The 12,631-nt window shown below is 46.0% G+C and overlaps 3 protein-coding genes and 1 pseudogene across 4 annotated transcripts in view; 3 read left to right on the forward strand and 1 right to left on the reverse strand.

Annotated features, from left to right (window-relative positions):
• The first annotated feature begins 163 nt into the window (after positions 1 to 163).
• On the forward strand, positions 164 to 2,746 carry LOC130529064 (interferon-induced protein 44-like). The gene is made up of 8 exons (XM_057038959.1): positions 164 to 448; positions 814 to 1,006; positions 1,208 to 1,259; positions 1,332 to 1,521; positions 1,590 to 1,742; positions 1,864 to 2,038; positions 2,136 to 2,257; positions 2,308 to 2,746. The coding sequence occupies exons 2-8, from the start codon at positions 868 to 870 to the stop codon at positions 2,494 to 2,496; spliced, it is 1,020 nt and encodes a 339-aa protein (XP_056894939.1). The 5' UTR covers positions 164 to 448; positions 814 to 867; the 3' UTR covers positions 2,497 to 2,746.
• Positions 2,747 to 3,275: 529 nt separating this feature from the next.
• Positions 3,276 to 9,331, forward strand: LOC130529066 (interferon-induced protein 44-like). Its single transcript, XM_057038963.1, has 10 exons — positions 3,276 to 3,429; positions 3,515 to 3,551; positions 3,672 to 3,879; positions 3,911 to 4,093; positions 4,181 to 4,358; positions 4,460 to 4,560; positions 4,647 to 4,903; positions 7,251 to 7,315; positions 8,720 to 8,820; positions 8,893 to 9,331. The coding sequence occupies exons 1-10, from the start codon at positions 3,414 to 3,416 to the stop codon at positions 9,079 to 9,081; spliced, it is 1,335 nt and encodes a 444-aa protein (XP_056894943.1). The 5' UTR covers positions 3,276 to 3,413; the 3' UTR covers positions 9,082 to 9,331.
• rabgap1l (RAB GTPase activating protein 1-like) overlaps positions 5,069 to 12,631 on the reverse strand; it is an 85,640-nt gene continuing 78,077 nt past the window's right edge. The window contains exons 27-28 of one of the 2 annotated variants that reach the window (XR_008951423.1): positions 7,465 to 7,560; positions 5,069 to 6,716 (exon numbers count right to left, since the gene is read on the reverse strand). The gene's annotated coding sequence lies outside the window, so the exon portion shown is untranslated. Of the gene's footprint in view, positions 6,728 to 7,464; positions 7,561 to 12,631 lie in introns of both variants that reach the window. The other variant, XR_008951424.1, reaches the window with a different exon arrangement.
• LOC130529067 (interferon-induced protein 44-like) overlaps positions 9,716 to 12,631 on the forward strand; it is a 29,592-nt pseudogene continuing 26,676 nt past the window's right edge.

The following is a 12,631-nucleotide window of genomic DNA, read 5'->3' on the forward strand; positions in this document are numbered from 1 at the left end:
GGCTATCAAGGAGTTCAAACCCATCAGCGGTTCTGTGACCAAAGCTCGGATTCTGCTCCTCGGCCCATCCGGTGTCGGGAAGTCCAGCTTTGTCAATTCTGCCGTCTCCATATTTAAAGAACGCATCAGCAATCCGGCCGCCCGCGGCAACCCTTATCTTATTTAGTTTACCAAGCTATTTACTTTGATAAAATATTGAAATCATTCCATACTCAGCTCTATGTGTGGGCTGCAAAATCCCACTGAGTTGATTGTTTGTCATATGATTCAGGCACGAAAGGAAACTCTGCAAGAGGCCGTTGATTGGATGAATTAAAGTTTCACTTTCTTTTCCCCTGAAAAAGCAGCTCTTCCTGACTCTCACAAGGATCTGTGCATGTTGCTCGCCACTCTGCAACTCGCCGCTCCGCAGCTCTAACATCATGGCTAAATCAAATGGACCTTTCGGGTAACATTTCACACACAAATTGTATTATTCTAATAAGGGAGGCTGCACTGACTATCATAGTTCATGTTATGATCTGGACTTCTAAAGTTTGCTCAAAACTGGACCTGTGCCGTTTTCTTTGGGGGAGATTATTCGGTAAATTTGCGTGAAATGTTAAATAAAATGCGTTTAAAGCTATACATTTTAAGCAGTGACGCTTTCTGAGTATTTCTTTAGTGAACTATCTTCCCATTAATAACTGATGTAGTGATCTATTGTTTTGGGGGGTGGTGGTTCGGTTTTCCACAGAGATTTTGTGGACAGTCTCAGTTCAGTTTGGAAGGTTTCCTGTCAGGGCTGAACAATAATGTCCTTTCTCTGCCCAGTTTTAGTTTTGGTACGGCTGTTCCTGCCCCCGTTCCCGCTCGGCCCTGTTTACAATGGACAGGAAAGAAGAACCCGAAGGCGGAACCAAAGAGAAAGATCCTGTTGTGTCTTTGAACGACAAACTCGGTTCTAAAGAAGTGCCCTCAGCTTTAAACAATAAAAAGGAGACAATTAAAGCCTTCTCCTTTCCCAGTGGGTAACAAACCTGAGACATGTAAAACTTGTGTCATGTCATATTTCGTTAAACTTAACGTTAAACTACTGATTGTGGAAAAAAAGGAGCTTCTGTATTATCTGCAACTTTCATCTGCATTCGTTTTTTCTTGAGTTGTTTGCACGCAGAAAAGTTCATGAGCAGGTCAGGACACTAATGACCTCTGACCTGGCTTTTAGGGCTGTCACCGGGGTTAGGGTCTCCCTGGAGGGTCCTGAAGTGGACAGAGGAGTGAGTTGAACTCAATTTTTCAAATGTGCATTATTATATTTAAAACATGCACCTTGACGCCCTCGGATGCAGGCAGAGGACGACTCTGATGAAGAACATCAGCTCATACAAGCCCAGCTGCACAGAGGCAGCCCGAGTTCTTCTCCTCGGCCCGGTCGGCTCGGGAAAATCCAGCTTCATCAGTTCGGTCCAGTCAGTGTTTAATGGGAGAGTCACCAACCGGGCCATGGTGGGCTCCTTCTCCACCAGCTTCACCAAGAAGGTACACGAGACGATTGACCCCCAGACTCTGGGTGACGTCTCTGCTCTAACCGTTGTTGATGGGCCCAGTTGCAGTTCTACAAAATCCGCAGCCTGAGAGGACAGCAGCCCGACGGCCTGGTGCTGTGTGACACCATGGGTCTGGGGGACGGCGCCATGACTGGACCTACCCTCCATGACGTCCTGTCTGTCATTCAAGGTCATGTACCTGAGGGACATGTGGTAAGGCCAGGACACCTTCTCCTGTAGCACCGCTTGGTGAATGAGTTGCCTCTAGTTTCTGAACTGCTGTTTCTGAACTGTTGCCATGGCAACGCTTCTTTGACCTTTTGATCTCTCTCAGTTCAGTCCAGTTCAGCCGGTGAATCCGTCTCAGACTCTTGGCTACAGGAAGAGGCCGAGCCTGGAGGAGAAGATCCACTGTGTGGCCTTCGTGTTGGACGCGGTTAAAATGTCCTCCTACCATGGAAGCCTGAGCTCCTCGTTCCAGCAGCTCCGAGAACACATCAGCGAACTGGGTGAGAAACCACCACTGCACAACATCCACACGTGTCCAGCCAACGGTGCTCATTTTCCAGCACCTCTCACACCCGTGTGACCATGTGGTCCTGCTAGGAATCCATCAGGTGGCTCTGCTGACGCACGTTGACCTGGTTTGTCCAGAAACGCCCCCAAGATGTCACCAACGTCTACAAGAGCCGTGGTTCAAGCTGCGGTCAGTCCAAACAGACCCGACGTGTTTTTGCTGGTTGTCCACACGTGTGACGCTCACGTTTGTCGTGCACAGATCAATCGAGCTGCTGCTCTGCTGGGCATGTCCACCTCCTACATCGTCCCAGTCAAGAACTACTCTTCAGAGCTGGACGTGGACGACAACACGGACGTGCTTCTGCTGAACGCCGTGGACCACATCCTGCAGTACGCCGACCTGTACTTCCTCGACAATTCACCGCCACCTGACTGCGAGACGCCATAAATAACACTGGGGAACCATTTTGGGATTGTGGAGTATTGATAGTCCTGACCTACTGGGAGCTGCACACACCTCTCACCACACCGTCTCAGCCGTGACTGCACCAACAAGTTGCCCCGCAGGTGGAGACGAGTCCGCTCGTAATCAGCCGCTTCAGCTCTGAATACTGACTCAGTGGTGTTGCAACGCTTTTCTAGCACCTTGGCACGTTGGTGTGAGATGTGCTCGTGAATAAAACTGATTCAAAAATCGCCCTCGATTGTCCTTCATCTCAAGAACGTCGCTGCACTCAGAATCGTTCATTTGGATCATTTAAAGATGGCGTCAGACAGGCCCCCTGCTGTGGACACACTCTCAAGGAGGCTTGAACCCAGTCAGGACTTTACGATCATTAAAAACTACTATTACTACTACTAATATAACAAACACAATCAAAACAACAATAATGACAATAATTAGATTACTATTATTAATGAATTATTAATTAATGAACTTTTTTAAGTGTGGAGACTCCTGAAATGAAATTTTACTCACTGATTAGGGCGTGACTTCCCTGTAAACGAAACTGACGTTTCCTGGAATAACTCCTCCAAAGATGTTACACCTTTCACAATAAAAGCATCAACATTCTGTCATTTGTAAACTGGAACATGAGGCGACAACTGCAGCTCAAGACAATGGTCAAATTTTGAGCAATCAAATTATAAACTGCGATTATAATTAAAACTAAAAAGAAAATGACAGTTTGAAACACAAGTGTGCAGCTGGCTCTTTGCTGTACTTTTACTTTGAAAGACTGACCACTATTTCCGCTCTCTTCAACAGACTTACGTGGAAATTTTCAGAAGAAGGTCCATTTTAACTTTTGGAGTCTGGGTCATACTTTGCTTCTCTGCTTCTTGGTTCAAGAATCATCAGCGATGGCTCAGGCACCAGGTAAACCACCACCAGCCTAAATGTGTCACTTTTGGTGCTCGGTACCAGAAATGGTGCTTTAACTGAGCTGTTCTCTCTTGACCAGACAAAGAGCCCTGGAGGACAGTGGTCTGGGGGAGAAGGTGAGTCTCACATTTCAAATGGTTCCAGCAGATTATCGACATCAACGGCATCTTCTCCTCCACAATGTGATAAACAAATGTGGATTTTACACGACTGGGCGATAACGCTTGTTTCTGCAGGGAGAGGACGAAGTACATAAAGGCTATCAAGGAGTTCAAACCCATCAGCGGTTCTGTGACCAAAGCTCGGATTCTGCTCCTCGGCCCATCCGGTGTCGGGAAGTCCAGCTTTGTCAATTCTGTCGTCTCCATATTTAAAGAACGCATCAGCAATCCGGCCCGCCGCGGCAACCCAATCAGAGGTGAGATTTTCTTACAGAATATTCAAGTTTAACCTGTTTGACCGTCAGTTAAATCAGAACTCTGCGCTCCTCCTCCTCAACTGCCAGTTTTGCCCCCACTTGATAAGAGGTGTTAAGGCAGGAACCTTCCTGAATCTGGCCTTGTGTGACACCATGGGTCTGTCAGAGGAGAACGGAGCGGGGCTTCACAGTGACGACATCGTCAGCATCATTCAAGGTCATGTGCCCGATGGTTACCAGGTAAACTTTATAGCCAACGCACGAAGGAGAAGCACTGATTCTTCAAGTTTTCCTGATTTTTTTTAAAAACTTCTTTGCACGCCACAGTTCAGCCCGACCTCGCCGATGACCCCAGAAACAGCTGGATATGTTGCAGCTCCGACACCCAATAAGAAGATTCACTGTGTGGTCTACGTCATGGACGCCAGCACGGTCTCCGACGTGTCTGCAGATCTACAGACGAAGCTGGGAGAAATACGCCAGAGAGTCACCTCACTGAGTTCGAGCAGTTTTTTTTTTAGCACTTTTTAAGAAATAATATTAGCATCGTTCTTCTCCGCTGAACGACTTTGGAGTTACTTCAGATTTTGGTTGCTTGATTTTCAGAGATTCCTCAGCTGGTCCTGATGACGAAAGTGGACAGAGCCGATCCATCACTTGCCGAGGACATCAAGAATGTTTACGAGAGTGAAACCATTCGGGAAAAGGTCAGATGTGATGAACTCCAACACCTTAATGCAGATCGGTGGTGATTCTTCAGAACCAAATGTGAATCTTCCTCTCCCTCACACAGGCCGAGCAGCTGGCCGCTCTGCTGGGCGTGCCGGATACCAGCATCTTCCCAGTGAAGAACTATGTCCCAAATGAGGTGAAGCTGAACGACAACTGTGACGTCCTGCTCCTCACGGCCGTCAACGAGATGCTGAGCTGCACCGATACATCCGTGAACGGCATCACCAGGCGACTCAGTGCCCTCTCGACTCGGTGCCCTCCCGACTCGGTGCCCTCCCAACTCGGTGACCTCCCGACTCGGTGCCCTCCCGACCTGAAGTAGAGGCATGGGTGTCACATGTGAAGCCTCCTAAATTACCCTTTAAACTGAGTGTTGCCTCTCCTCTGTCTATCATCTTTATTCATTCACCTTTGTCCCGCCCTCTCCTACTCTACTGTTTGATGCTTCAGCCTTCATGATGGGTAATAATAAAAACTCAAAGGTGTGTGAACCAACAGGGAAACTGGAGTTTATTCCTTTAACTGAGACGGTTAATGTGCAGTGAACAGCGCCGGAGTGGATCAGGCGGAGGAAGGGTCCACATCCGTGTGACAGGGTAACACAGGCTCCTGATCCGGATCCACTGATTCGGGAATCTTTTGTTTTCCTCCCAGCAACAACAATAGTGATCAGATCACAAACAGCCACTCTGACGACTCTCAAACACACGTTAGATAGTGTCCCAAGTATTAATGTTGCGTTAGTGCCCATGAAAACCAGGAGATCTCTCCAACTTGGCAACAGTTTACATTGAACTGAATGTACGACTGCAACTTAACAAGCAGCCAACAGAGACGGCGCTGAAGACGGAAAGCCCAGGGACCACCAGGGGGCCGCTGGGGGCTTCGGACAGGGCCGTGGGAGGTTCTGATGGCACAGCTGACGTTCTCCAACATCTCTGGCTTTGGCTTTGTCTCATCAGCCAACAGAAAAGGCAGCATAGTGAAGAAGAAACACACACAAACACACACCAGCTCAACCAGCGTCCAAAGGCTGACTTCAGTGACAGAGGGGAGAGTCCAGTGACCCATTTGGCACCATATAAAAAACAAACAAATAATGCAAAATTATCTCTAAATTTAAAAAAATGAAGATCTGTGATACCATAACAAAGCACTTTAGATTCTTAAATATAAAAAAAACACAGCTGTTAGAACACGTTTCTGTTCTAATCAGGCCCTATGTGCCCTAACTTTATACACACACACACACACACACACACACACACACACTTGCAGAGGAGCTGCTGCGAAAGACACGCTCTGATCCTGCATGCTGATGATGAAAGACAGTCAGCCAGTCTCTTGTATGAATGCCAGAGGGCGAGACCTGAGAGAGACCCACTTCTTCTTCTTCATCCTCTGCCTCTATTTTCATTACTGCGGGAATCATTTGAATATTTCCACATAGTTAATTTCCATGCCGTGTCCCTCTCTCATCTTTAATGGAGTCTTGATCTCTTTTCTGTTTAACTGGAGTTTTGCAGACACCAGCATCCAGCAGGTCTGAGGATGACGGTGGTTGCACATCTTCATGTAAATAAACACGCTGTATCAGGGCTTTAATGAAAAGATTGTCATGTGTACGTGAGATGTCCAATTCTTAAACCTTGGCTCTGTGTGCGGCAGATCAACACTGTGTTTTTACATGCATAGCCCCCAGCTTTACACCTGACCTGGCAGGAGCTCTGATCCCACCCCTTCTCTTGGTTCTTCTGTTGGATTGCAATACCTCTCGTGTGTCACTGCCAATCCGCGTGTTCTTTAAATGAAGACTTCAAGTAAACAAATGACAATTTCAAAATGTATTTAGCAAATAGAACCAATTCAAGATACAAATATACAGAGCTCTGGGCCAGTTCATAACCCTTGCAACAACAGAATCAATTGTCAGGGCATGAAGTCTGACAACCTAACTATCCCTTGACCCAGTCTTTTATAGAAAAACATATGTAAATTATTGATGCTAATTCAGTCCAATCCAGTCCTTCTTCTTGGGTGACCTCATCTTCTTCTTCCAGCCTCCTTTGGTGTTGGTGCGGTCCTTCTTCTCCATTATCTTCCCCAGATGTCCAGGTCCGAGGTCATATTCCTGCCAAGGAACTTATCAACACCAGTAAACTATGCTGTCACATTTTACAATAGGGGTCTACCACTTTCCGTCTGACTGTCTCCTCCTGGCCCCAACCGTCCAAACAACATTCATGTCAAGGAAGGGTCAACTGACTTGCTTATGTTTATTTCTACTAAAGATTATATACTATCCCTAACTTCTAAACTAACTGTAACAGAAAACAAAAACATATAGTATACACATGCTAACAAGATATAATAATTCTCGCTTCCTGTAATCCCTCCTCTGTAACATTAATTATAAAAACCGCGCTTTGTGCCCCGTGGACCGACCGTGACTTTCCCAGGACAATTAAAGTTACTCAGGAGGAGAAGGTGAATTGGGGGGAAGAGGTAAATGGGAGCAGGGCATTTGAATAGAAATGCATGTTAGGACACTGAAAATAAGGCAGCGGGTAAAATCAGAGGGAGTGTTTGGGGCTGAGCATTTGGGATGTATGATTCCAGTCAGAGCGTAGCTAACTCACGTACAATGAAATTTTCTGTTGCTCAGTTTGGGAAACTTAACAGACAATTCTGAAATTGTGGGCATCTACAAGAGGTTCCCTTGTAGTTTAGGTAACTGCCACGTCTAAGTCCCACCAGTCTCTGACCTTTAACAGCACACTAAAGCCTATCGGACAGATATTTTACTTGTTGTGCGGACTTCTGATAAATGACAGAAAATCCACGGAACTGCAAGACTGTGTTTACAGAACATTACTCACCAAACTGTATCCCTGCCCTTTGTCTTCTCCTCGAGCCCTGGCCTGCCAGGCCGGGTGTAAAGCTGGGGGCTATGCATGTAAAAACACAGTGTTGATCTGCAGCACACAGAGCCAAGTACTGTAAATGTAAAATAAAACCTTCAACTGGCATTTAAAGATATTCCACACCTGAATCATTAATCGTGTAAATTTGGTCCTTCGGACTCGCCAACACACTGTGCTTACTTATGTCAACTTTGACAGAGGTGCCATTCAAATTCAAAACACCCAAAAAAAAAAAAAATCAGCAGAACATTTCCTTGTGTTTTTTCTTCTCTTACAGGCCTGTACAGGATTACCGTATTTTCCGGACTATAAGTCGCACTTTTTTTCATAGTTTGTCAGGGGGTGCGACTTGTACTCCAGAGCGACTTGTTAACTTATGTTAAATAAATACATTAGTACAGAATTTCACTTGTTCGTTAGTTTCACACTGACAACCACAAGGGGGCGCTCTATGCGTGTGTACCTGAGGAACGAGTTCCTTTAGCGACGCAGAAGAAAAAGCGGTGCTTCGTCTATGGAGTTCGACTTGATTGTTTGGTAAACTTGCTCGGATGTTCTTTATGCTATAGTTATCTGAATAAGTGTTAATATGTTACGTTAACGAAGCAGACACGTACTCAGTTCGTTGTGGGTCATGTAGCTGAATTTGTTACATTAGCATACCGTAACCCTATTGCTAATCCATGCTAATGGATTGCTAATTGCTTTTCAAGATGAAATGTATGTTCTTGGTCTCAGATTTTATCAAATAAATTTCCCCCCAAAATGCGACTTATAGTCCAGTGCGACTTATATATCTATTTTTCTTCTTTATTGTGCATTTTTTGGCTAGTGCGACTTAAACTCCGGAGCGACATATAGTCCAGAAAATATTGTATTACAAATAATTAGTTTTACATTGATATATGAACATTGTTTGTTACTGAACTATAACCAAATGCAGTGTAGCCATTTGTGTTGTAGCCTCTTAACAGGTAGTAAACATAAATGTGTAACAGAAGCTTTATGACTGTCATTAAAATGTTTTTTTAATCTCACAAATAAATCTGCAGTAACCACCGACGACCAGAAGGGGGAGTTCATCATTCAGGATTGTGCGATTAATTCCGATTTTTCCAGTTTGCAGCTCAGAATAAAACCAGCAGTGTCCAGCCAACGGTGCTCATTTTCCAGCACCTCTCACACCCGTGTGACCATGTGGTCCTGCTAGGAGTCCTTCAGGTGGCTCTGCTGACGCACGTTGACCTGGTTTGTCCAGAAACCGCCCAAGATGTCACCAACGTCTACAAGAGCCGCGTGGTTCAAGCCGCGGTCAGTCCAAACAGACCCGACATGTTTTTTCTGGTTGTCCACACGTGTGACGCTCACGTTTGTCGTGCACAGATCGATCGAGCTGCTGCTCTGCTGGGCATGTCCACCTCCTACATCGTCCCAGTCAAGAACTACTCTTCAGAGCTGGACGTGGACCACAACACGGACGTGCTTCTGCTGAACGCCGTGGACCACATCCTACAGTACGCCGACCTGTACTTCCTCGACAATTCACCGCCACCTGACTGCGAGACGCCATAAATAACACTGGGGAACCATTTTGGGATTGTGGAGTATTGATAGTCCTGACCTACTGGGAGCTGCACACACCTCTCACCACACCGTCTCAGCCGTGACTGCACCAACAAGTTGCCCCGCAGGTGGAGACAAGTCCACTCGTAATCAGCCGCTTCAGCTCTGAATACTGACTCAGTGGTGTTGCAACGCTTTTCTAGCACCTTGGCACGTTGGTGTGAGATGTGCTCGTGAATAAAACCGATTCAAAAATCGCCCTCGATTGTCCTTCATCTCGAGAACGTCGCTGCACTCAGAATCGTTCATTTGGATCATTTAAAGATGCCGTCAGACAGGCCCCCTGCTGGGACACACTCTCAAGGAGGCTTGAACCCAGTCAGGACTTTACTATCATTAAAAACTACTATTACTACTACTAATATAACAACAACAATGAAAACAACAATAATGACAATAATTAGATTATTATTATTAATTAATTATTAATTAATGAACTTTTTTAAGTGTGGAGACTCCTGCAATGAAATTTTACTCACTGATTAGGGCGTGACTTCCCTGTAAACGAAACTGACGTTTCCTGGAATAACTCCTCCAAAGATGTTACACCTTTCACAATAAAAGCATCAACATTCTGTCATTTGTAAACTGGAACAGGAGGCGACAACTGCAGCTCAAGACAATGGTCAAATTTTGAGCAATCAAATTATAAACTGCGATTATAATTAAAACTAAAAAGAAAATGACAGTTTGAAACACAAGCGTGCAGCTGGCTCTTTGCTGTACTTTTACTTTGAAAGACAGACCACTATTTCCGCTCTCTTCAACAGACTTAAGTGGAAATTTTCAGAAGAAGGTCCATTTGACTTTTGGAGTCTGGGTCATACTTTGCTTCTCTGCTTCTTGGTTCAAGAATCATCAGCGATGGCTCAGGCACCAGGTAAACCACCACCAGTCTAAATGTGTCACTTTTGGTGCTCGGTACCAGAAATGGTGATTTAACTGTTCTGTTCTCTCTTGACCAGACAGGAGCCCCTGGAGGACAGTGGTCTGGGGGAAAGAGTGAGTCTCACATTTCAAATGGTTCCAGCAGATTCTCAACATCAACGGCATCTTCTCCTCCACAATGTGATAAACAAATGTGGATTTTACACTACTGGGCGATAACGCTTGTTTCTGCAGGAAGAGGACGGAGTACCTAAAGGCTATCAAGGAGTTTGAATCCGCCAGCAGTTCTGTGAAAAAAGCTCGGATTCTGCTCCTCGGACCATCCCGTGTCGGGAAGTCCAGCTTTGTCAATTCTGTCTTCTCCATATTTAAAGACCGCAAGAACAATCCGGCCGACTGCAGGGACAAGACCTCAGAGGTGAGATTTTCTGACAGAACATTACAGAATATTCAAGTTTAAACTGTTTGACCGTCAGTTAAATCAGAACTCTGCTCTCCTCCTACTTAACTGCCAGTTTTGCACCTACTTGATAAAAGGTGTTGAGGAAAGAACCTCCCTGAATCTGGCCTTGTGTGACACCATGGGTCTGTCAGAGGGAACGGGGCGGGGCTTCACAGTGACGACATCGTCAGCATCATTCAAGGTCATGTGCCCGATGGTTACAAGGTAAACTTTATAGCCAACGCACGAAGGAGAAGCACTGATTCCTGATTTTTTTTTAAAACTTCACACTTGCATGCCACAGTTCAGCCCGACCTCGCCGATGACCCCAGAAACAGCTGGATATGTTGCGGCTCCGACACTCAATAGGAAGATTCACTGTGTGGTCTACGTCATGGACGCCAGCACGGTCTCCGACGTGTCTGCAGCTCTAAAGAAGAAGCTGAGAGAAATACGCCAGAGAGTCACCTCACTGAGTTCGAGCAGTTTTTTTTTTAGCACTTTTTAAGAAATAATATTAGCATTGTTCTTCTCCGCTGAACGATTTTGGAGTTACTTCAGATTTGGGTGCTTGATTTTCAGACATTCCTCAGCTGGTCCTGATGACTAAAGTGGACAGAGCCGATCCGTCCGTTATCAAGGACATCAGGAATGTTTACGAGAGTGAAATCTTTCGGGAAAAGGTCAGATGTGATGAACTCCAACACCTTGATGCAGATCGGTGGTGATTCTTCAGAACCAAATGTGAATCTTTCTCTCCCTCACACAGGCTGAGCAGCTGGCCGCTCTGCTGGCGTGCCGGATACCAGAATCTTTCCAGTGAAGAACTATGTCCCAGATGAGTTGAAGCTGAACGACAACTGTGACGTCCTGCTCCTCATGGCCGTCTACGAGATGCTGAGCTGTATCGATACATCCGTGAATGGCATCACCAGGCGACTCAGTGCCCTCTCGACTCGGTGCCCTCCCGACTCGGTGCCCTCTCCACTCGGTGCTCTCCCGACTCGGTGCCCTCCCGACTCGGTGCCCTCCCGACCTGAAGTAGAGGCAGGGGTGTCACATTTGAAGCCTCCTAAATTACCCTTTAAACTGAGTGTTGCCTCTCCTCTGTCTATCATCTTTATTCATTTACCTTTGTCCCGCCCTCTCCTACTCTACTGTTTGATGCTTCAGCCTTCATGATGGGTAATAATAAAAACTCAAAGGTGTGTGAACCAACAGGGAAACTGGAGTTTATTCCTTTAACTGAGACGGTTAATGTGCAGTGAACAGCGCCGGATTGGATCAGGCGGAGGAAGGGTCCACATCCGTGTGACAGGGTAAACAGGCTCCTGATCCAGATCCACTGATTCGGGAATCTTTTGTTTTCCTCCCAGCAACAACAATAGTGATCAGATCACAAACAGCCACTCTGATGACTCTCAAACACACGTTAGATAGTGTCCCAAGTATTAATGTTGCGTTAGTGCCCATGAAAACCAGGAGATCTCTCCAACTTGGCAACAGTTTACATTGAACTGAATGTACGACTGCAACTTCAACAAGCAGCCAACAGAGACGGCGCTGAAGACGGAAAGCCCAGGGACCACCAGGGGGCCGCTGGGGGCTTCGGACAGGGCCGTGGGAGGTTCTGATGGCACAGCTGATGTTCTCCAACATCTCTGGCTTTGGCTTTGTCTCATCAGCCAACAGAAAAGGCAGCATAGTGAAGAAGAAACACACACAAACACACACCAGCTCAACCAGCGTCCAAAGGCTGACTTCAGTGACAGAGGGGAGAGTCCAGTGACCCATTTGGCACCATATAAAAAACAAACAAATAATGCAAAATTATCTCTAAATTTAAAAAAATGAAGATCTGTGATACCATAACAAAGCACTTTAGATTCTTAAATATAAAAAAAACACAGCTGTTAGAACACGTTTCTGTTCTAATCAGGCCCTATGTGCCCTAACTTTATACACACACACACACACACACACACACACACACACACTTGCAGAGGAGCTGCTGCGAAAGACACGCTCTGATCCTGCATGCTGATGATGAAAGACAGTCAGCCAGGCTCTTGTATGAATGCCAGAGGGCGAGACCTGAGAGAGACCCACTTCTTCTTCTTCATCCTCTGCCTCTATTTTCATTACTGCGGGAATCATTTGAATATTTCC

Source organism: Takifugu flavidus, chromosome 7 (genome assembly GCF_003711565.1).
Source record: "Takifugu flavidus isolate HTHZ2018 chromosome 7, ASM371156v2, whole genome shotgun sequence".
In the NCBI taxonomy this organism is placed as follows: domain Eukaryota; kingdom Metazoa; phylum Chordata; class Actinopteri; order Tetraodontiformes; family Tetraodontidae; genus Takifugu; species Takifugu flavidus.

What these genes read in the sequence shown, in the direction of transcription:
- LOC130529064 (XM_057038959.1), top strand. Translation starts at nt 868, where the DNA reads ATGGACAGGAAAGAAGAACCCGAAGGCGGAACCAAAGAGAAAGATCCT. An exon ending in GTCCTGAAGTGGACAGAGGA is followed by an intron (nt 1,260 to 1,331) that starts GTGAGTTGAACT and finishes CCTCGGATGCAG; the next exon opens with GCAGAGGACGACTCTGATGA. An exon ending in AGAACACATCAGCGAACTGG is followed by an intron (nt 2,039 to 2,135) that starts GTGAGAAACCAC and finishes TGGTCCTGCTAG; the next exon opens with GAATCCATCAGGTGGCTCTG.
- LOC130529066 (XM_057038963.1), top strand. An exon ending in ACAGTGGTCTGGGGGAGAAG is followed by an intron (nt 3,552 to 3,671) that starts GTGAGTCTCACA and finishes TTGTTTCTGCAG; the next exon opens with GGAGAGGACGAAGTACATAA. An exon ending in GAGGTTCCCTTGTAGTTTAG is followed by an intron (nt 7,316 to 8,719) that starts GTAACTGCCACG and finishes TGGTCCTGCTAG; the next exon opens with GAGTCCTTCAGGTGGCTCTG.